The 25,186-nt window shown below is 44.2% G+C and overlaps 1 protein-coding gene across 1 annotated transcript in view; it reads right to left on the bottom strand.

Moving 5' to 3' along the window:
• HSA32 (Aldolase-type TIM barrel family protein) overlaps window positions 1-22,987 on the bottom strand; it is a 45,425-nt gene extending 22,438 nt beyond the window's left edge. Inside the window, exon 1 of the mRNA XM_087400128.1 lies at window positions 22,699-22,987. Coding sequence (XP_087256254.1) covers window positions 22,699-22,818 — 120 coding nt within the window. The 5' untranslated portion in view covers window positions 22,819-22,987. The remainder of the gene's footprint in view (window positions 1-22,698) is intronic.
• Window positions 22,988-25,186: the final 2,199 nt, after the last annotated feature.

Consider the following 25,186-nt stretch of genomic DNA (forward strand, 5'->3'; position numbering starts at 1 on the left):
TATGGGGTTACACTCATGCATGTTAAATCTGTCCAAGAGTTTCTGAACATACTTGGACTGAGACATAACACTGCCACGTCTCTCATGAGAGAACTAGATCCCCAAATAAAAGTGAAGCAGCCCCAAATCTGACATGTCAAACTTAGTCTGCAAATCAGCTTTGAAATCTGCAATTTTGTCTTCATTGGACCCTGTGAGCAGTAAGTCATCGACATAAAGAAGGATGACTAAAATTTCCCCCCCATCCATCTTGATATAGAGGGTGCTCTCAGTAGGACTATTGTGTAGCCCCTTGCTGGTCAAAAAGGCATGGATCTTGGCATACCATGCACGAGGGGCCTGTTTCAGCCCATATAAAGCTTTGTTAAGCCTGCATACTTGAAGTGCATTTGCTGTAATTTCAAAGCCTGGAGGTTGTTTGACATACACCTCTTCCAACAAGTCCCCATTTAAGAAGGCTGTTTTTATGTCCAACTGATGAACATTCCACTCAAAATGTGCGGCCATTGCAATAACTGATCGGATGGTGGTCATCCGGGATGTAGGAGCAAATGTCTCCTCATAATCTATGCCCTTTTTCTGAGCATAGACTTTAGCAACCAGCCTTGCCTTATATTTGTCAATGGAGCCATCTAGCTTCCGTTTGACCTTGAAAACCCATCGTGTGCCAATGGCATGTTTACCCGGTGGCAAGTCTACAACATCCCAAGTCTGATTTTTTGCAATGGACTGCAACTCATCGTGCATGGCATTCATCCAATGCACATTATCCTTTGCCTCTTCGAATGTGGCAGGCTCCTCCTCATCAAGGAGAGTACCTGCATATGCTGATTCCACTGAATTAGCACCTTCCATGTGCCTTGTTGCACTGCGAGTCCTGCCAGATAACGGAGCATCAATTTTACTCTCCCTGAGAGTCTGTAACAGCCAGTTTGGGACTGTTTTTGCTGCATGTATGTCTGCAATTTCTTGCTGCACCACCTGTTCCACTGCCTGTGGAGGGTGCAAGACATCCTGTGGCAGAACTGAAGCATCTGGAGGTTGCTGTAAATTCTGATTTGCATCAGAAAAATCAGCAGGGGAACCCAAGGCAATGGGTAGCAACCCCTCAAAGACATCCTCTGAAGACGAAGGCATTTGAAATTCAGCCTGAGTGTGAGCTGAATTTTCAGAAAATATCACATCTCTACTTACTATGATCTTGCGTGTAGCAGGATTGTAGAGACGGTACCCCTTGCTTTCTGCACTGTAGCCAACAAATATTCATTTGATGGCTTTATCTGACAACTTGTGCCTAAATTCAACTGGCACATGAGCATAAGCAAGGCATCCAAAGACTCGGAAGTGATCCACTGAAGGCTTCCTGTCATTCCAGACCTCATAAGGAGTTTTTGTTTTTAAAGCCTTAGTGGGAGCCCGATTCAAAATGTAATTGGCACACATCAAACCCTCTAGCCAGAATTTGTGAGGCATGTGTTTGCTTTTCAGCATACATCTGTCCATCTCCATGAGGGTTCTATTTTTCCTCTTCAGCTTTGCCATTTTGCTAAGGGGTCAGCCTGACTGTGAACTGATGCACAATACCCTTGGCTTTCAGAAAAGCATCAAATTCTGTAGACAAGTATTCCCCAACCTCTATCTGTGCGCAATGTCTGTATCTTGAGTCCGGTTTCATTTTCAACCATGGCTGAAAAGTGTTTAAACACCGTGAACACTTCAAATTTCTGTTTCAACCCATAAACCCAAGTAAAATTGGAGTAATCATCAATAAATGTAACGAAGTAGAGATGACCACCCAACGATGGAGTCCTCATGGGACCACAGACATCACTGTGTATAAGCTGTAATTTGCGGACAGCTTTAACTGAACCATCCTTCTTGAAGGGGAATCTATGCATCTTGCCTAAAATGCACCCTTCACAGGCATGTGGAGGAGGTATCTCAAGAGGTGGCAATGCATCAACCATGGAAAACTTCTGAAGTGTCATCAAGCTGTTGTAATGCATATGGCCATATCTGGCATGCCATAATTCTGCATTCTGCATGGCAGTTGTAGGGGTAGAAACTGCAAGAGCATGGGCTGCTCTTTTCTCAAAAATATCAAGTTGAAAAAGCCCACGCAGCAGAGTACCAGATAACCTTAAGGCATAGTCATCTTCCCTGTCTCGGACAGCACATTTTTCATCCTCAAAGATGACCTGAAATCCACCTCTGTTAAGAGTGGACACTGAAAGAAGATTTTTGGTTATGCCAGGCACATATACATCTGAAAGTCTGAAAATTGAGCCATCAATGGCAGTGAGCTCAACAACTCCTGTGCCACGTACTGAATATGATGAGTTGTTGGCACAAGTGACTTTCTTACCAACGGGAGGTGGATGCAAGGAAGTAAAAAGACACTTCCTAGAAGTGATGTGCTTGGATGCACCGCTGTCAAAATACCAAGTGTTCAGTGTTTCATTGACACTGAAAGCAGATGCATCTGTAGAAGAGTCATAACTGCAAGTCAAAAATGCATATGTATCATCACTGCAAGTGACTGTACTATCCCGAGCATCTGGAACAGCCAACCTAGAATCTGAAATGCAAGATAAAAAGGCATAATCCTGTCCAACAAAGTTGGCTGCAGCATCCCCACTGTCAAATGCATGAGGAGCTGAATCTGAAACAGCCATACCTGAGCTGTTTTTCTTTTCTTTTGCAAGCCTTTTCCTGCATTCTGCTATGTGATGACCTGGCTTTTTGCAGTAGTGACAAAAACCCTTCTTCTTGGGCTTACTTGCATCATTTTTAGCCTTTTGGGAAGGCTGTCCTGACCCACTGGAAGGCTGATTTACTGATGTCTTTGCCTGTCCCTTTGTTTTTTATTTAAACTTTGAGAGCATGGCTTGTTCACCTGCACGTGAAGCCAAATTTTTCCTGGTCTGCTCTTCCTGAAGCAGAAGTCCTATCAACTCATGAAAAGTGAGAGGATTTGCACCCCCCCTCAATGATAAGTTCAGCGAGGTATGAAAGCTGAGATAAGACTCAGGAAGAGAATTCAGAGTGGTTGTAATCATCTCTGAATCAGGAATAATTTCATCTATGTTTAACAATTGCTCTCTGAGATCCTGTAGCTTTGTGAGGTGGACTGACATGGAGTCACCCTCTTCCATATGTGTATTACTCAACTCTCTTTTCAAGAAAGATACCCTTGCATCATTCCGAGCTGCATACATGCTTTCCAAAATATCCCATGCTGCCCTGGAGGTCTTACACGACCGGATATGCGGAATGATAAATCTTTTTACTGAAAGAGAGATGCATGACAAAGCTAAGGCATCCCGTGAATCCCATCTCTTCTGCTCTGGAGTAGTGACTGTAGCTGCACCAACAACTTGTCCTGCAGCTGCACCCTGTGCACGACCTCTTCCACCTCCTTGCTGGGGAGGGGTAGCAGGTGCAATATCTGCTGGTCAGATCTCATCCCCATTGACATAATCCCATAAATTGTGAGAAATCAGAATATTGTGTACCATGAAACTCCAGAGGGAGTAGTTGGTACCATCCAACTTGTCTTCCTGTGAAAGACCACCGAACTGGAACTCATTCTGATTTTGATGGGCCATATCTGAGAAAAAGATTGAAGCAGATACAAAGCTGAATTCCCTTACTGGGAATGAAATGCACAACTCCCAAAAAACACAGCCAAGCACGGGCTGTAAATGCAACTTAGATTTCTGTACTTGCACTGTCAGAAATCTATCCAAGCATCAAAAACTCTCCAAAATCTGCCAAAAGTGCTGCAAAACACTCCAAGAAAGGCAGTATGAACTGAAAACTCTAGAAATTGCTCTCCCAACACAAAAGCCCCAATTTGTGGCTTGAAATTGCAACCAAAAAGGGGCTGATTTACTAAAAGCCCCAAATCTGCAATTTCTGAACAAAAGCCCCAAATTTCAGACTAGATCTGCACATCTGTCTGCAAAAGCCCCAAATCTGTAATTTCTGTCAAAGCTCCAAATGTATTTCCAAAAATACAGCCAAACAATGGCTATCTGCAAACAAAGCCTGCCCAAAAAACTAACTGCTCGAGTACCTGCAGAAGTAAAACTCTGCACAGAATGCCTGTAGCAGAAGTGTACGGACAGTGAGCTGACAGTACGGAACTGTCAGGTACGGATTCCGTACGAATGTACAGAGTACGTACAACAGCGCTGTACGGAGTACGGACGGCGAGGTATGGAGCAGAGCTGTACGACGCAAATCTGTACGACGCGCGGGTACAGTACGGTGCTGAATGGCGAGCAGATCTGTACGGAGCGCAGGTACAGTGCGGTGCTGAATTGCGAGCAGATCTGTACGGAGCGCAGGTACAATACGGTGCTGATCGACGAGCAGATCTGTACGGAGCGCACGTACAGTACGGTGCTAATCGGCGAGCAGATCTGTACGGAGTACGGAGGCGATGTACAACGAGCAGATCTGGTACACAATGCACAGATGAGCAGATACGGTACGGTACGGTAGATAGGTACGACAGGTACAGTCTATTGGTACGACGAGATTCCGTACAGTCGTACGGACTGTACGGACGAATTGTAACAGCGAAGGTGAGTTGCAACTGGAGCTCAACGGGGAGGTTGGAGCTGGAGGCAAAAAGCAGGAGCTGAAGGGAGCACGGAGCTCTTGAACCCGCTCTGATACCAAATGTGAGGAGATGGTGAGTGAGAGAGAGCAAGAGAGAGTGAGAGCTGGAAGCTTGGAAGCTGAAAGCTGAGTTGCAATAGAAGAGTGTGAGAGTGTACAACTCAATGAGAGAAAGATAAGGTTTTGTCCTAGTGACAAAACCTTAGAGTCACTAACCATAGTTAGTGAACTAACTACGGTTAGGGGGAAAAACCTCTTAAAGAGGGAAAAGTGCCCCTAACTAGCTTATTATATTACATTGGTCACTGCTGAATTATATCTATAATTCTAACACTAAGCCCCTTAGGTTAATCAGCGATTAATCGGGAATTGAGGGGCCCAGACTTAGGTTAATGCGTGAATGTAAGATAGATTGAAAACTTAATTAGTTGATAAGTGCGTAGGAGTGATTCGGAGCAAACATACTCAATAGGCACATTACTACAGCCGGACCAGGCTGTTTCTCTCAAAACAAATCTTTCTCCGTCCCTATCACCTATATGCACTGAGGAAAACAAAATGGAGCATCATCCTGGAACACTAACCCACAGCCAGTATCCTAACCAGAAGTTAGCACCAGACCTGGGAATTCAATTCCTACAGATCGGACTTCATGAACTTAGCGATCATCTCTGAATTCATGAACCAGGTATTCAAATCAGGATTTATCAGCCATGTATATCACAGACAGTCACCTCCTTCAGCACGATGGAGGCCCCTTTCATGTACTAGTTCAAGTTTCAGCAAAAGGGGATGTCACGGGCATCCACAAGCCCGTGGACATACTGGACTGCCATGCAGGCAGCTAGCTCAACAGCAGCCACGCAAGCAGCTACGTGAGCAGGCTGCCACATGGAATACCACGCAAGCAACGGACAGAGCAGTCGCAGTAGGCGCAGGAGCTGCCACGTGGCAAATTGATGACATCAGCACTGCCATGTGGACTGTCGAGGTGCCACGTCAGTCGGGGTACTAGTAGGGGTCGCTACAGCAGACTGCTGTAGCCGGTGCAGGAAGCCCTCCAATCGGTCAGTTTCTAGGCCCAAGGGGGCCTATAAAAGCAAGCCCCTAAGTCCATCATTTCTCGTACAGTCTTGGGCCTTCTTGTGCTCAGCAAAGGCAGCCAGAGCCCCAGCAGCAGACCAGCAGGGTAGCCCTTGGCGCACAGGATCATCAATGAGGATTCACCTCCTCTCCACAGTGTCTATTTTAGTACAGTTTTGTAGTGAGGGTTTCATCCCTTCATACAGTTGTATTCAGCCGTTTGGGCATTCATTCAGTTATATATTCCTCTTCAGAGGCCCGCTATATTCTCAGATGTATATGATTATGTATGATTAGACTTAGGATTCAGCACGGGTGATGATGCTCGTTTCAGTAGCTCCACCCTTACTGTGATTTGTATCAGGTTTTCTTTCAGTCTCATAGACCCATCGGTCTTCCGAAGACTCTAATAAAATTTCTTTCTTTCTTTCTTTTCTTTCTTTCTTTCTCCCTCTGATTCTCTCACTCACAGCAGGAGAGAGAGTGTGAGTCAGTCTATCTCCCGCTACACTATTATGATTAGTGCATGGCAAGTTGCAACCCTACCCACAGGTGCTACATCAACAAGTCCATGTCATCAAATACCACGTCATTAGTACCATCTAAACACACAATGCCACGTAGACACTTTGGTAAGCAGCAGTGAATGCGCACTACCACATCATCTGTTGGAAAGGTCACCTCCCCATCTGTAAGCCCCCAAATGAGGAGAGCGTGGGGGAGGGAGACCTAGGGCAAGATCTGCCCAAAGAAGAGAGAGAGAGAGAGAGAGAGGGGGGGGTGGGCTGCCACATGGGCAGCACCTCACAGCAAACCAGAGCTTCAAAGGCTGCACCAAAGGAGCTGATGTGCAAGACAGATGGCAGGGCATCAAAGCCTTGGGTCTGCCCTGGCAGGAGGCAACTAAAGAGCAGCAAAGACGCGCAGGAATGGAGCAGAGAGAACAGCAGAAAAGGTGGCCAGAAGAAGGGCTGGTTGGGCTGGTTGGACCCAGCCAACCAGGCCCAAGATGGAGCAGACCAAGAATCTGGGACTCTGCAAGGAATGAAGGGCCAAGGGCCCAGCTATAAATAGCCCAAGTCAGTGGGGAGGCAGGGTACAAGTCGGCCAGGCAGGTCGGCCTGCATAGGGGCTCTGCATGGAAATAAGGGCACAAGCCCTAGTTTTGAAGGTCCCAGGGGGGTCGGTTTTGGGACAGACTGGTCGGCCTTTGGGCCTATAAAAAGGAGGCCTAGTGCCTCATTCAGTCATCCAGCAGCAGCCAGAAGACACTACCTTGGGCCTCATGCTGTGGAGGTGAAGGAGAGTAGAAGGTGTGCTGCAGACTGAGCTCTCAAGGGCTGAACCTTGGCTGTCTCTCAGGGAGGAAGGTGTTGTGATCTGCACGGAGAGTCTACATATGCTCGAGGTGGATCACGCGGGCTCAAGTCTAGAGATATCCGGCACATAGTACAAGTACGTGGTGGTAAGATCAAAGGACCATGCTTTAGTGGAACTTTGGATCTCTCTCTCTTTGTATTGTGTCCATAGTTTTGGAGGGAAATATATTCTTTTGGTAGCTTCTATATCTGGCTGGATCATTGTCTATTGATGAGTCTGCACATCTATTTGATGCACATAAGTTTAAGAAGTTTGTGATTCCACTCACCACACACACTGTGTGAGCTCTTGGGCTATTCCATCAGTCTTCTGCTGTGCATACCCTCTGTTGGTTGATTACCAACATCATCCACATTGCCATCTCATCATCCTTGCACAAAATTTGAGCCAAAAATCAAATGATTATAACTTTTGATCCATAAGGAATTTTATGGTGCTGTCGTCCGTCTTTTCTTGAAGTATCTCTGCTGATTGTGGAAGGTTTGGCTCTGCTTTGATCTGCATGTCCTCTAGGGGCTCCATCTTTATCTCCATGATTGGTTCCTCCTTTGCTGGTAGGAGTGGGTTCAATGACGTCACGCTTGCATTCCATGCGCCGCTCAGCTAGTTGGATACTTCCAGTTGACTTTCCAGGGGCTCATGCGAGTACTTGGTCTTTACCAGAGTTTCCAAGCTCGTATCTGCACTAGAGAGGAGGAGCGGATGGGGCTTTGTGTATATCTCCCGCGGCCACGGGCCCATCTGCACCGGCAGTGCTAAGAGCAAAACACGATCCTAGGGGAAAGCTAAAGAAGCCCCCCCGTGGGTTCTGAGCTGCATGCGCGTAAGAGGGGCGCACAACACCTCCTCCACCTCCTCGAGTACTAGCCAGAGCTCCATATCTTGGTGGGAGAGCAGAGCGCACATCCGATGGGTTTGGCATCAAGCAAAAATGTTCAACAGATCAAGCTCTACGCGCTGAGCGCATCCTTTTAGTATTCTAGATTGTATATAAGCCATGCTCATCTCTTCTAAAATACCCAATTGTTGTAAGCTCACCATATGATGTAGTCGAGGAGGACCAAGATTCCTTTGTCAAGGCCAAGATGCCTATGTCAAGACAAGGTATTTTATAAAAGCCAAGGTGCTTTGTAAACCCCAAATCTAGATGTTCCAATTGTTGACACACAAGGGGGGTTAGAATATGTGCGCGCCGAGAAGCACATAAGCATGTGAATGTGTCTCTAGAGGAAGAGGAGAGGAAGAGTGGTCCAACCAAAAGAGAGAAAACCAACATCGATGTAAAAGACCGGACCACCTTGTGGAGCCAAGCACCAAACACGCATGTTGAGAGAATGGTGCCTACAAGAGCACATGCACAAGTTCTAGAGAGATAAGAAAGATCTAGAAGATAAAGATGGGTGGATGAGGTGAGATAAGGTAGACAAGTGGCATGCTGATGTGTAGAGTGGATCTTAAGGCTATCTATAAATGAAGGCCCCATTGTATTGTTGGAATACATTGACTTGAGTGTGCCACTCTGGAGTTTCTTGTGTGGTTTGATCGCCTTTAGCTTGTACACTATCATTGTTGCACTAGGCTTACTAACGGTCTCATTGAGTTTCCAATCAGAAACATTAGCTAATAGTTCCCAAGCATGTTACCAAAATTGCATGACATGCTACGATCAAGGGTTTTACTATACATGCAAATGGAGCATTCAGCTAATATCCATGCAAAACAATATCGATACAAGCAAGTCTCAAAATTGGTATTTTACACTACCAAGATCTTACTTCAACTACTCTATTGCTGATTTTAAGTCCCACAAAGCCATTCAAAGGGTACAACCACTGTACACGTGTTAACTCAAAATTTGTAAGCTGCTCAAGAAGCCTAGAAGCATTTCATTTTTAATTTCCTAAAGTCGTGAGGAATATGTATTCATGACATAATTTTCTTTTAAATAGTTAATGTGCAACTCCTCAAATGAATCTGAGCTCGGTTGTTAGCTGTAGCTCGATATCTCTTCACTGCACATCTAACACCATGATCGATACATAATCATGTATAAAAAGCATACATCTAACAACATGATCAGTACATTATCATATATAAAATGAAGATACTATGATGGGGGTCAGCATGAAGCCACATGTTGGGCCATGCATGGCAATCAGCTTGAAGCCACGTGTTGGGCCATGCATGAGGGTTGTAACCACGTTGACATCATAAGCAATTGCATGATGAATAAAGAGAGAAAACCACGACTCAAGGTCATCTGGTATTCTAAGCATTTCACATCCAAATTGGTGGAGACAGCGGCATAATGTCGTTCCCCCCTTCTCTTGATCAGTCTCGCGCTTACCAATAGCTGCCCAAACAACACATGGCCGAAATGTTTACACACTCATGGCTCAGCTATCGCACACAAATCAGACGCTCATGTCACTCTTCACTTCTTATCATGCTTCGTCTTCCATGGCCAACAGACGGATAACAAAGTCCGACCAAAGGCCTTTAATGGTTTGCCAATGAAAGACGTAATGGTTTGGATTGATCATTATGAGAACATTGCTGACTATCATTCCTAGTTAGACGAGGAATGAGAACATTGCTGACTATCATTCCTAGTCAGACAAGTGGGAAGCTTTGGAACTTCGGACACTGATGGAGGGAATCGCTGCTACATGGTTTGTGCAACAGGACGAATCCATTAAGCAACATTGGCCCAGTTTGCGGGCTCAACTGCTACAAGGTGACGCAGACTACTCCACAATAGCTACAAGAATTGCAGCAGCCAGAACATGAACCAATGGCCCAATTCATTGCCAAACTCAACCAATTGCACGGATGAGATGAAACTGTTTTTTCTTTGGCCAAGGCTTTGCCATGACATTGCTTGTCGGCCTTCGGCCTAAGACTTTCCTCGAAGCTGTCCAGATTGCATAACGCATCAAATATCCTTTTTCATCTGTGTCTAGTACCCTTCACGTCAACAAGGATCATTGATTGGTTTGCACGTTTTGGACATGTACGTCCATTGACACCCGAATCTAAGACTATTGGCCTCTTCTCTGCCGGCAAAGTTGATAGATGAAAATGATGGCATTCACCGACAATGGAGGAGTCCTCATTGATTTAATTGCAACAAATATGGGCATGTCGCCAAGCTTTGTGGAAGTCCTACAATATGCGATCTTCACCTACTATTAAACATGCGCTCTCCCGAAAAAGTGGTTGGCTTTGCGAAGCACCCCAACCCCACTTGCAAGCCTCAACTGCCCATTACCGTCAAGTCTATGTCATAGCTGCGACCTTAGGCACACATCAATTTCTCTACTTGTCCCATACCCTCATAGATATCCATTTTCATCTTGGTCAACAATCATTTTCTCACCCCGTGCATCTCCTACCCAAAGTTCCCCCTTACGTTAGGTTGTGATCGGTTAGCCAACAATCCCGCTACATTAGACTTTAAGAGTCATACACTCACAATCCACAATGATGTCTCTATTCCATGGGTCAACTGGGGTCCCCTGTCCGCAATCTCATGTTCACAAACCATCAATGATGTCCCTCATTCACTCCAAGTCCAGGTTGTCCGACAACTTTTGCCCAAGCACTCATTTGTCATTGCCACTCCTAACCAACCAGCTCGCACAATTGCGTGAGTCACTCATCATATCTGAACAAAAGACGCAACTCCAATCAAGATGGCCATCCGGAGGAGATAGCCTAAGCAAGTAGAATGTATCAACCGAGCAGTAGAAGAGATGTTACAAAAGAAAATTATCAAGCCATCTTCATGGTGACCTCCGATTATGCATTGATTACTAGCCTTTGAATGGGGTCACAGTTCATGATGTTTACCATCTTCCTCATTTAGATGACTTGTTGGATTAGTTGACTCCTCTAAAATATTAACTTCTTTTGATCTTGCAGCTGGCTACTGGCACATTCCGATTAATACAGACGATGCACCAAAAATGGATTTTTGAACTCCTTCAAGCTTGTACCAATTTGAAGTGATGCCTTTCGGCCTATCCGATGCACCCAATACATTCCACAGGATGACAAACGCCATTTCCCATGACCTCATCCAACAGGAAGTTTTAGTCGATTACCTTGACAACATCTTGATACACACATCGTCATAGAAACACAATTCAAGCTCCAATTGAAAAAGCATGTACTACAATCAAATTTTATATATACCTTTGTAAGACTAGAATACATCCAATCATACAAATTTAGATTTTTGTTGATCTAAAGTCCAAAATTCTACAAAGAAAATAATTGAAAAACAAAAGGTAGACATAATTAGCAAGCAAAGCAACACTTATGTCATCATCAATGCCCAAGCATAAGAAGCTATACTGGGTTTCTCAAGACCCGTGGACTCTCTTAGGAAAACCCTTTGCTTACTGAAATACGTCAACTAAACAAAATAACAAGAAATCAATAAGAAAAAAAGGAGGTGACTAAGCAAAAATAAACAAACAAATCCAAAAACAAAATCGTCCAAAAAACAGGAATAAAATCTCTCTCTCTCTCTCTCTCTCTCTCTCTCTCTCTCTCTCTCTCTCTGTGTAGTACAGACAGTATTATATGGAGTGGAAGTATGGGGAGGCAGTATTTCAGCCTCTACATGGAATGATATTGAGAAAATGCAAAAGGCTTTCTTATGGCGACACCTTGGTGTCAAACCCACTACTCTAAACTCAGTACTTCTATTGGAAACGGGAAGGAGGCCGATTGAATTTCATGCACTGATCAGAGTTATGCAATACCTAATAGAGGTGCAGCAAATGCAACCTAATAGGTTGCCTCATAAAGCATGGAATGCCAGCACAAAGCTTCAAAAGAACCACAAAAGTAAGGTCATGTGTACAGGATGGGCAACAGGCATAAGAAAATGGTTCAGTAGATGGAAAGTGGAAGCATATTTGACCATGCCGCTTGAAAAGGTCACCATGCAAGAGTTTCAAATGTCTTCACTGAGCACTTTGCAAACTCACTGGCTGACTAGTGAAAAGAGGGTAAAGCTGGAATATTACCAAGACAACATAAATCCCACATGTTGGTCCACATACATGTCCATAGAGACTCATGCTCAGCCTTATATTAGCACACCTATCCCCCTTCTATATCGCAGAAACATAGCTAGGTTTCGTACCAGATCTCATACATTTGCAATTGAGAAGGGAGCTTGGATGCATCAGCCCAGACATGCTAGAGTCTGTACCCTTTGTGACATGCAGACAGTTGAGACGGAGGCACATGTGGCTCTACAGTGCCCCCGATATGCACATATCAGGGAGGACTACCAGCAGATACTGGAGGACTCCGCTCAGCTGACATCAGTTCTCTCTACTACCTCTCCGGCAGCATTGGGATCTTTTGTCACACGTCTTTTTACCTGGCAAGATATTTGCAGCTGATAAGTATGTTCAAGACTTGGACAACCTTTTCCCACGTTCGGACAGCAAATTGAAAGATCTCAAGAAGGTTGCATATAAGCACAGCAGAGAGATGAATCTCCAAGAAGGAGACTGGGTGCTAGTTAAGTTTGAAAAAGCATGTCTCAGAAAGATGAAAGGGAAAGAAAAAGTATACCAAAGCTGTCTCCTCGATATTATGGGCCCTTCCACGTTTGTGAGTCCATAAATGAAGTCGCATATCGACTGGAGTTACTCGAGACTTGGACTATTCACAATGCTTTTCATGTGAGTCCTCTCAAGAAGTACGAAGGAGTAGATTCCACATAACCAGTTCAAGAAGAGCCACCAGAAGTGGAAGAGCTGGAGGAGATTCTCCAACCAGAACAGATTGTATATCACACAGAAAAGAAAGGGCCCAGAGGCAAGGAGCTAGAATTCACCTCATCAAGGTCTAGGAGGATGTTGCTTTTTGAGCAATGGAATGATTAGACGATGGTCAATCTGGATAGTCATGGTCTCTCCGAGATCTAAATCCTGTAGGTAAAACTCCTTCATGGCCTCGAGGTCCAACTATGGTAACACTGTTCACACAGGGCCTTCTGGATAAAGCATTTGCTACCCTGTTCCGGGCTCTTGGAGTATAGACAATCTGAAAATGAAACATGGACAAGAAGTTGGCCATTTCATTTGCTTTTTGGAGGTCTTTGTCTGGGTCAATATATACCTGAGACTCTGAGGTCAGTCTTGACTGTGTAAAGTCAGATCTTAGAAGATAATGCTTCCAAATGGTCATGAATAACCGTTAGCATCTCTTTTTCGAATCTTTCTGTGCCACGTAACCTCCGACTCTCATTATCTATAACTCGACCATCCTAATAAAGGGCAGCTCCTACACGCTCCCCACATGCATCACAGTCCACATTGAACTGTTTATCAATGAGGATCGGCTCAGTTGTTAACTTTTCTTTAAGAGTATTGAAAGCTGTCCTTTGCCATTCTCCCCATCTAAAGACTACATATTTCTTGGTCAAGTCATCTAATGGGGCTGCTATATCAGCAAAGTCTGTTTGGCGGGATCTATCTGAATCCCTTCTTTAGAGATAATGTGCCCGAGATAGTGAATCTCATCAAGGAAAAACTCACTCTTCTTGCCATTAATAAAAAGCTTGTGATTTCGAAGTTCTTAAAACACATTGGCCAAGTGCTCCTTATGTTGTTCTTCAGTCTTTGAAAAAACCAAACCAATGTCATCAAAGAAGTACCCGTGAAGTGTCCATCATGCGGTGAAACATGGCTGGTGCATTGGTTAACCCAAAGGGCATCACCAAGAACTCATACAATCTGAAAGTGGTTCGAAAAGCTGTCTTATGAACATCCTATGGATGGATCCTTATCTGATGGTACCCACTTTTCAAATCAATACGATTGAAGATTGTGACCCCTTTTAAAGTCTATCCAATATATCGTCTATGCGACAGATTGGAAACCTATTCTTGACCGTCATTTTGTTGAAAGCTCTATAATCCACACACATATAATAGGAGCCATCTTTCTTTTGAACTAAAAGCAAGAGTGAACAGAAGGGTGAGGAGAAAGTAGATCCTCTACCTGTGCCATGATTTCTTCGGTTTGTGGTACGCTTGTTGGAATGGTCACCTCCCCATCTATAAGCCCCCAAATGAGGAGAGCATGGGGGAGGGAGACCAAGGAATGATTAGGCCACATGGGCAGCACAATGGCTGCCATAGGGGCAGAGAGAAGCATAGCATGGGGCTGCCACATGGGCAGCACATGGGCTGCCATGTGGGCAGTAAGCCAAAGAAAAGAACCTGGCTGTCAGGAGCAGATCCATGGAGGACTGTCTTGCTGGAACAGGTCACGGATGACGTCAGCAGTAGTACGGAACTGAGGCGCACACGTTCGGGCTCGAGTCTAGAGATAGCCAGCAGATAGGAGGACCTTGTGGTTAGATCAGAGGACCACACCATTGGTGGGACTCTGGATCTATCTATTTTGTATTGTGTCCATAGTTTTGGACGGAAATATATTATTTTGGTGGTTTCTCTATCTGGCTGGTTTATTGTCGATTGATGAGTCTGCACATCTATTTTATGCACATAAGTTAAGAAGTTTGTGATTCCACATCCCACACCACACTGTGTGAGCTCCTGGGCATTACTATCAATCTTCCGCTCTGCGTACCCTCTGTTGGATAATTTCTAACATGGTATCAGAGCCCAAGTAAGAGGCTCACAGGTGTAGGAGCCTGAAGGCACGGACCTTGCTGAAGGACGACCCTGATTCAGAAGCTCTTGGGAATCGCCCAAGTAGGAGGCTCACAGATGTAGGAGCCTGAAGGCAGGGACCTTGCTAAAGGATGACCCTGATTCAGACCCTTGCGTACCCTCTGTTGGATAATTTCTAACATGGTATCAGAGCCCAAGTAGGAGGCTCGCAGGTGTAGGAGCCTGAAGGCAGGGACCTTGCTGAAGGACGACCCTGATTCATAAGCTCTTGGGAATCGGATTGTGCCCTTGCGAGAAGGAGGGTGACTCAGGTTCAATCAAGTGCGTTCAGAGTTCTGGTCTACTAAAAATTGAGTTTGGTTGACTTTGCTGTGTAGTATAACAGCAAAGATGTCGACCTCTACAGCCTCTTCAGCCCCTGCTCTCCCTTCCTCCTCCCCCAGTTTTCTCTCATTCACTATCCCTAACTTTGGAGAGTCCGGGAAACTGGACGGGAACAACTACCCGATCTGGAAAGTGAAGATCCGGAGTCATTTAGTGGCTCGAAAGTTGTGGAAGCTGACCACGGGAGTGGAGGCGAAGCCGGAGGACATAGTGGATAGGCAAGGGAAGATATTCATGGCAGTAGATAGAGAGGAGCTCGAAGCTTGGGAAGATAGAGATGCCCATGCCCTGGCATTAATCATAAGGACTACAGCGGACTCTGTTCTTCCACATATCCAGATGGCCGAGACGTCAATAGAGGCGTAGGCCACTCTGAAGGATTTGTACGAGACGGACAACACCTCCCAGATTTTGCTTCTTCAGCATCAACTCTACAATCTTGATATGGAAGAAGGAGATACGGTACATAGCCACTTGACGAAGGTCAAGATGGTGAGGAATCAACTGGCAGCAATTGGTCTGAAGACAGACTCATGCCATTTGGCCTTGATGGTACTGAGGAGACTACCTCGGAGTTTCAAGAGCTTTGTTACGACTGTGACAACACGACAGAGAACCAAACCTCTGACGTTTGAGGAGTTGGGTCCATTACTGCTACAGGAGGAAGCTCGGGAAAAGCTCGACAATGAGGACAAAGACGACAAGGCAATGCTGGCGAAGGATTCCGTTGGCAAAGGAAAGAGCAAGCCTAATGATGGCAAGTCCAAGAAAAACAACTTTGACAACAAGGAGACTTCGAAAAGGAAGCAGAAGAAGAAGTGTTTGTACTGTGATACACCAGGACATTTTGCAAAGGACTGCACAAAGAAAAAGGCAGATCAGAAAAACAAAAAGGAGTCCGACTCAAATTCAGAGGGAGAGGCCAAAGCAAATGTGGTAATCAAAGAGTTGTTCCTGGTGACATCACCGAGTGTTACCGAGGTCAGATATGTTGATCCAGAAATCACAGTGAGGATGTTTGACATAGAGATGTGGGTCAACAAGAAGTCAGATGCCTTTGTGAAAGTGAAGGACAGCATGGAGGGCTTGGTACCTTCCAGGTGTGTGACTGTCAACACTGACACGAGGGTGGATTCCATGGAAGGCCCTGGGTTCTCATGGTCAGATGGATGTTGTACTTCAAAAGGGAACAGTGCAGGATTACACAGGCTCTTGGTGGGTGCCTCAATGAGGTACAGGGTTTGCTTTCAGGGCAAACACACAAACAGTACAACAGTCTGGTATGTACTTGATATTTTGCATTTGAGCCTTTATAGCATGCTGTGGAGAGACTCTGTTCTTCATTTGTCTCAGGTGATACGAGATTGGAAGGAATTGGCCTTCTTCGAAGGCAGAAGGGGAAGTATTGGTGCTTCTTCAAATCTCGAACGCATATTGCTAGAAGGTGATGGACAAAGAGTACTGAAGCCAAAAGAGTACCTGCTTCAGAACTTAGTGAGAGTTCATGGTCCAGGTTATCTGGAAATATTCATTGGTTGGAGACCTTGCCAAAGGAAGGACAGGTTGAAACAGACCCTAAGAGCATGGTGCCTAGAAGACTCCAGGTGGTTCACTCATTATGAGAGGGACAACTAGAAGATCGTGACGGCTGGATTGCTAGAGTTCAAAGGCGGGAACGTGACTGAAGGAGGTGGTGCCATGAGGTGCTACCAAAGATGGACCTGTGTACCAGGATGGTGTGCGGGAGCGGAACCAAACCTGGTGGAGCAGGAGCCACTGGATGAAAAGCCAGGAAAAGATTTCGACATCGAAGTGTTCCAGAGGACTACGACCAGGGAGATACTGGAGCATCGTCATCGATGTCTTGGCATTGGGCCGAGATGTGTCGGTGAGAGGGGGTGTTGGAATGGTCACCTCCCCATCTATAAGCCCCCAAATGAGGAGAGCATGGGGGAGGGAGACCAAGGAATGATTAGGCCACATGGGCAGCACAATGGCTGCCATAGAGGCAGAGAGAAGCATAGCATGGGGCTGCCACATGGGCAGCACATGGGCTGCCATGTGGGCAGTAAGCCAAAGAAAAGAACCTAGCTGTCAGGAGCAAATCCATGGAAGACTGTCTTGCTGGAACGGGTCACGGATGACGTCAGCAATAGTACAAAACTGAGGCGCTCATGTTCGGGCTCGAGTCTAGAGATAGCTAGCAAATAGGAGGACCTTGTGGTTAGATCAGAGGACCACACCATTGGTGGGACTCTGGATCTATCTATTTTGTATTGTGTCCATAGTTTTGGATGGAAATATATTATTTTGGTGGTTTCTCTATCTGGCTGGTTCATTGTCTATTGATGAGTCTGCACATCTATTTTATGCACATAAGTTAAGAAGTTTGTGATTCCACATCCCACACCACACTGTGTGAGCTCCTGGGCATTACTATCAGTCTTCCGCTGTGCGTACCCTCTGTTGGATAATTTCTAACAACGCTCACGCGATAAAGTGGTCGATTAGGAGGCTCACTTCCTAAAATGAGCTTGACATGATCTTCTGGCCGCTCAAGAGGAAGCTCTCCTGGAAGAGAATCTAAGAAACAATCTTTGAAAGAATCAAGAAACTGAAGTTTTTATCTTTCAACAAGATCGACTTCCACTTGAGGTTCACCTATACGAAAACAAGGTTTGCAAAAAAAGCTGATTTTATTGATTTAGCAATAGAAATATTAGATACAATTGGGATTGTCTTGTTTCTTCCTTTGGCCAAGATCTTGTGCTCCTTGTTTTTGTGATGAAACTAAGAGTTCTTGCCTTGATGTCAAGATTTACTTCCTTTCTGTGAAGCCATGGCATACCCAAAATGACATCATAATATTTGAGGGGTGAAACATAGAACTCCTCATGGTCCACATAGTCCTGGATATGAATTCTGAGCTTTACAATCAATGGAGTGACTTTAACTGCATTCCCTTCAAAAACATGTTCCGCATCTAGTCTTGATTCTTAGCATCAAAGCTAAGTCTTCTGAGATGAAATTGTATGTAGCTCCTAGATCGAATAAGATCAAAGCATTCTGGTCTCTTACTTTACCCCATGAGAGGCAAAGTTCTCAAGCTTCTAGATTAGTGGCTCTTCCCAACATATTACGGACTCTTCCCGCCAAAGGCTTTGACGGTTCTTTGGGCGTTTTCTCTTCCCTCAAATTCGTAGGCTTTTCAGGAGCACTGGGCAACCGAATGCCCTTCTTTTCCACAATGGAAACAGTTTCTCTCCTTTCGGAAGGCCTCTAGTCGCTATGGTAAAAACTTCGCCTTTCCTTTGTAGGGCTTCAATGGACCCCTCGGCATCTAAATTGTCCCTGAACTGTCGGTCGTGTTCCTTTTGAAGGTTTCTCCATCTTTACCTTTTGAGGCAGCCATCGTCTGTATCAAATCTTTCTTCATTTCTTCAATCACTAGAGCTGAGAGCATCAAATCTCGCAGCTTTGTCTTAAGTTCAATGCTCACTTGGGTACAAATACTTGGATGCAGACCAGCCCGGTACTTCCGAATCTTTGACTTTTCTGAAATTTCCTTGATGGGAGTAATCTGGAGGTACGCTGAAAAGAGCTTCTGATTGTAAGTCTCAACCATATCCATAGCTGTCATGGATACACTCTCCTAAGTTTTCTGAACATCATCATAAAAATTCTTAGTCAAGAATTGCTCGAAAAACTTCCTTCTTAAAACTTTTCCACTTGTTGGGTGCCTCATCCACCACTAGAAGAGCTCCCCACCATGCTCTAGCATTGCTTGTAAGATGGAGGCTTACAATCTTCAATTGTGATTTCTCATGATAGTGTCCTGTTTGGAAAGCTATGTCGAACTGTTGGATGAAGTTCAAAGCTTTCTCACTTGCCCCATACTTTCCATCAATGTGACGAACTTGCCTCCTTTGGAGTCCATCTTTTTCTCGTCTTCCTCCTTTTGCCCCCATGAGAAGAACGCTCTCGGGATGAAGAGGAGGAAGAAGTAGAAGAAGAGCAGGAGGAGCATCTCCTAGTAGCCGGCTCTCCTACCTATATTGGACTTTAGCAACAGAAGATGATGGCCTGAAGCTGCGAGATCTTTGTCGATGCTTTCTATTTCTTCTTCCATGAGGATTGGGACTCCGTCGTCTTTTCTTCGAATCTGAATATCTTTGAACTAAAGGAGAGCTTCGGAAATGCTTCCCTGAGGCACAATGTTGCCTAGGAGATTCTTTAAAATCTGAAGGAGATTTATGACCGATTCCTTTTCTGTGGGAAGGAGGAACGTTATGTGGTATCATATACTCGAACAAGTGCTGAAATCGAGGTATCTTTCTCAAGGACTGGAACTCTTGGATTCTTCCTTTCATGAATTCTTCATCGAGATCTTCATTAATTGCAATAGGACGTCTCATACTGGGCCGCCTTGTGACTAAATTGCCTCATTCTGAAACCATGATGTGGGAGATGAAAAATCGAACCCACTGAATCAAGCTTGGCTGAGCCTAAAACAACCAACTGCAAAACACAACTCCTTCCAAGGAGGTAGGCCATACGGGTGAAGACAGGAGACGGCCCGATGCGCGATGAAGTAAGGATGGGAGTGGCTTTTGGTTGTATGATTCAACCACTAGTCCACGGTTTGGGCCAAATATGAAAGAAATTTTTAGATATGCTAACCCAAATTGAATTGCGATGAGCTCAAGCAGAGGATCCTACAAAATCACAAGTGTCCTGCCTCAAATAGATGAGTCTTTGGATTGTTGCCACCAAGGAAAGTGGCAAAACCGTGCTCTGATGCCACTGGAATTGACTCAAGGCACAAAATCGCAGTAACTAGGAGCTCTAGTAAGCTGTTCGCAATCCAATCTGGCAATCGCAGCATATACTGGCCTACTGGAACAAATCGCAATTAGGTCTAGCCTCCTAGTACAAATCGCAATCAAGTCTTGGACTCAAATCGCAGCCGGTGTGGAACACTGATGAGGGCTGAAAACCCTTATCGCAGCAGCCGTTCAGCCCCTTTGGTGGACGAAATTCAAATCGCAACAGGCTCTCTCTCTCTAGGAAGCTCACGCGTGCAAACTGGAAAGGATTTCCGCCTTGGAATCAATCACAGCACAATGGGGGGAGGCGTGGAGAGACAAAAAAAAGTGCTTCGCAACAAGAGAAGGTGTCTGGGAGAGAGAGAAGAAGACAATACACCACATTAGGGGCCCGAAATAAGGGCTGCCCCCCCCCCCCCAAGGTCTTTATTGCAATAGAATATTACTTTGTACAACCGGCTCTGAGAAGAGCAGGAAGCTGAGTACAACCTTGAATGAATCTAGGAGCAAGGAGACCCTTCTTTTAAACTTGGCCTAACACAAATAGACCTGCCTTCCTAAAGCTACTTTTTAAAAAAGCTGAGCTATCTTGCTTTTATCCCACCTCAAGGCAGCTTTTATGCTGTTTTTAGAACCCCATGGAGCCCTCCTTAATGGCGCCATCTTCTTCTTGCTTTTTGGCCTTGAGGGACCTGCTTTTTGGCACTTGCTCCATCATTTGTGGGCCTTTTTGCACTCTTCTAAGTCCCACATAACCACCAACACTTAACCCATTAAAGTTCATTAGAGGTTAGCGAAATGCATGCATTCCTGGTTCTTGGACTAATCCTAGTCCCTTGTGGGCAACCCCAGAGTTCTCTTTTACCAATGCAAAGCAAAAGCAAAACAATATAACTTATTCTTAGTTAACCCAAGTCAACATTCTTTGACCGAAGTCGATTCTAATAAAGATTATACTTTGTCAGTCCAAATACATTACCCATAGCGTCTAACGTCAACCTGTCGATCTTACCTCTTTTCCGACTTTCCAACAGAATGACCCTATTGTCCACATAAATGGTTTCCAATCTCCGACAGCCTGCACCGTGCACATATAAAAATAACTTCCAGCCTGTTGTATTTCATATCCAGGAATACTGAAACACGTTTATATGTCCCACGGTCCCTTCGCTTCAATTCATCGATTACTTTCATTCGCATCCTTTAGTCATTTAGGAATCCATAAGTCCTCCAGGCAATCCAACACAGTACTATTGGCCATATGCGATCCTATGTAGCTAACCATTTGCGGGCATGTGCAATTTGTCAAGCTACCAAGCCTCCTTTCTCTAAACCCCCAGGGTTACTTCAAAGCATTCACGTCTCCCAACTGTTACGAGCTCATCTCATCGGACGTCATCGGTCCGTTTCCACAATCATTGACGGGTAACAAGTACGTCATTGTGCTCATGGAGTATCTTACTCGGTGTGTGAAGCTGCAGCAGCAGTCCCAGACATTTCCGCCGACACACTCGCAAAGTTCCTCATCGACAATGTCATTGGCAAGACACGCATGTCCCACACATTTCTTTCAGATCAGGGTACAAATTTCAAGTCACAAGTGATGTCAATCCTGGCTGCTTGCCTTGGAGTAACACTGTCCTTCTCCCGTGCACATCATCATTAGACGATTGATCGCACAGCGAGGCTGAACAAGACAATAAAGCAGATGCTACCAACCCCCACGAGTTCTGCAGTGGATTCGAATCTACACCTACAAGCTCTGACGACTGTCTGAATCAAAGTGTGACTTGTGCACATGTGTCTCGGATGAAGCCGTATGTGCAGGTTTCAACGTAAGGGGGGAGCATGAAGCCAATTGTCAGGCCATGCAGGACGGTTACCATGTTCAACGTTGTAACCAATGATGAATAAAAGGGAGAAAAGTTAAAATCAACGACTCAAGGTCGTCTGGGATTCTGAGCATTTCACAATAACCTTGAAAATTGAACCAAATTCCCTATAACACGGACTACATGTTTAATTTAAGGTAACGTGCTCCTATTTTGAGTTCAAACCAAGTCCAGGAGCATGCTCGAAGCAGTCTAGCGATCAATCGACACTTGAACGCACGGGTAGTATATATTTAAATCCCTGTAAACGAGACAACATGTTTACATTAAGGGATGTGCTCCTGTTGAGTTCAAAACCATGCGAGCAGCCTAAGTCCCTCGAAGCGCTTCAGCGAGGCGATTGAAGGGGGGTACGGGTACCATCTATTCAAAATCCCTGTTTTCTTCAAGTGTAAACGAGAAAGCAGAGAAGAAACTTTTGTGGATTTTACACTTCTAGCACATCAAATGCAAGATCTCGTTTTCGCATGACATCGAGTTTCAGTCCTAGAGAAAACCATTGCTTTGCTCAGAAAACACATTACACTCTTGTGGCATTTACGAATACTTGTAGGTCCCCTAGCCGCGCGATTCTTTTCCACAGATACAATATGAAAAACAGGTGCAAAGTTTTGGAATGCTCGTTTTGCTCGATAATGATGAGCATCGCGGCAAAGCACGGTAGGTCGTTTCCAAAGATCAATTCTCAAAAAAAAAAACAGCCATTGGATCACACAAAACCACCCCGCTATGGCTTTCACGCTATCGGGCTAAAACTGATCCTACTCAAGGCCAAACGAATCTAGCACTGCATACACTCATTTCAGTGTTGATCAACGTATGAAACACAAAAAACCTGGATACAACGCGGGCCCATGACAGAGTAATACGGCCCCCTGATCTCCGTGACGCCAGATCGGCGAGGCTTGACGAGACGAGCGTCCAAATCCTCCAAGCCAAAGCGATGGATATCCATATCCAAAAGGAAGGAAGGGGAAAGGGAGCGAAGATGAGGGGGGGGAGGAGAAAATGAGGCGATGGAGAGGAAGGGCAGACTAGAAGAACGCCATAGCCACCAAGCTTTTGTACAGCAAGCTTTTCATACTATACTATAGTGTTCAAAAAAGGAGTCTTCCCGATCGCTCTGGAAGAAAGCTCACTGCTCACGTGGCATCCTACTGTTTTGAAGGTTTTTCTTGAGAATTTGCCGATTTTTAAGCTACAATATAACCAAATTGCCTACAGTTTTACAGATTTTACAAAATTGAGAAAATGTATTTTATTGGTGAAGATTACAATGTTGCAGGTTCATTCTATATGGTTTGTAGGTTTTCGGTGAACACTAATCATGGCAATTGCAATTGTTTTTTTTTAATTAACCAGTGTTTAAACCAACATTGCAATTAGATTATCAACAAAGGTCCATCCAAAAACCACATCGTTTAGGGAATCAAGGATATCAAATAGACAATTATTTTAAAATAATTTTTCAAGCAACTTATGCCCAAATAGGTGGGAGCTCTTGCACTAGTGCCCCTAACTATTGTCCATCCATTTGATCCAGCACCTCCATTTGATACCTCCTTATAACAATACTATGAATGAGGTAAAGGACATGATTACAAATTTCGATCAGATACTCACCAACAAGTTCAAGGCTCTCGCTACTACTAATGTGAAAACATTAAAAAAGGCACACAACACACAAACCATAGTAGACCTGATGTCCCAATTTCCAAATGTAGGTGAGGTTGCTTTACTATCACATGGCAGATTATCACTCATTTGTAAGAATGTCTATAAATTTTTTTGTTATATCCATATTCACTTTGATAACCCTCTGTTCGAATAATTTTATTAATAGCCATGGCTGTGGATTTCCCCTTCTCACAAACATTTGTATCTACCTCCTCAACCTACAGATGCAGAGTTTGACACCATGGCTAGTTTGAGTGTCAATCAATCATCACCCTAAAAAGACAACTCCTATTCCTTGTGTGAATAAATAGTATTCTACACTTTCCAATGGATTTCTAGCTGGTGGAGGTGCTAGGCTTGGACCCATTGAATGAGAGGAACCAATGGTGGGTAAGCTCTTAGGCTTGAGATGTCTAGAAAAATGTTCTCAACGAGATGATATTTTATGGAAGTTCTTAAATGTCACAGAATATAAGTGTTAAACCATGCATAATAGCATGTTAAGGATGGAAACCTCTACGGTTCCTCCAAATAAGGGTTAAACTTTCCCCCCCTACCCCTAGGTTATGTTAGTGAACTTAACATAACCAATTCCATGAAGATAAAGATAAGCTTTACAGGGGAATTACATTTCCATTTGCACCCAATATGCTAAGCACTAATAGTTGGCCTTTACTAAATCTTTTAAGGTTTTTTTCATCAATCCAAAGTCCATTCTTTGAAGGTTAGTATCACAATGGATTCTTCTTTTCAAGACCTTTCAAACGAGTATCCATGTTGTATAATTTTGAGTTGATCTTGACTATCAAAGTTTCTTAACAAGAATTTTGCTTAAAGTGGCATTCCCACTACTCACCCTTAACCATTAAATTTCTACAACTAACTTCTTTTTCTTCAAAGAAGTTATTTAAGTATCTCTTTTGGGGCAGTTAAATTTACAAACACTTTAACAAGCCATTAAAAGGTTTAAGTTAACAAGGATTTGGATTTCTAGCTAGTAGAGGTGCTAGGCTTGGACCCATTGAAGGAGATGCTAGAGGAACAAATGGTGGGTAAGCTCTTAGGCTTGAGGTGTCTAGAAAAATCTTCTCAATGAGATGATATTCTATGGAAGCTCTTAAATGTCATAGAATATAAGTGTTAAACCATAATAATAGCATGTTAAGCTTAGATGGAAACCTCTATAGTTCCTCCAAAGAGAATGGAAATAAGAGTCAATGGTCTATCATTTAACAAGATCACCAACTTGTGACAATGGAACTCCCTACAAAAACAATAGATGTTGGAAAAGCTTTTGAGTCACTCTCATACACGCAGAATCTATATTTCGAAATAAGAGAGAGAGAGAAGCCTTTCTAATGAAGGTGATATTTCTCCATGGTGGTCAAAATGTACCAAGATCACCACTCACATAGTCTTACCACTCTTCAATAGTAAACGATATCTATATTTATCATGCTTTGTTTTGATTTTGTCAACTTGAGATAAATAATTGATTGAATTTCATCCTTAAATTTCCTTCATTTCTTTTGAAAGGTTGGTCACTCGTTGTTGTTTAAGTGCGTGAGCAAGTTTTGGGTCTCTCTGTTCATTGTGCAAAGTAATTTGTAGTTCTTTTAAATCCTGATTCAAACTTTGTTTATAGG

The sequence above is a fragment of the Dipteris shenzhenensis genome, chromosome 28, assembly GCF_047967505.1.
Source record: "Dipteris shenzhenensis isolate YYH24624 ecotype China chromosome 28, Dip_SZ_1.0, whole genome shotgun sequence".
Classification (NCBI taxonomy): Eukaryota; Viridiplantae; Streptophyta; class Polypodiopsida; order Gleicheniales; family Dipteridaceae; genus Dipteris; species Dipteris shenzhenensis.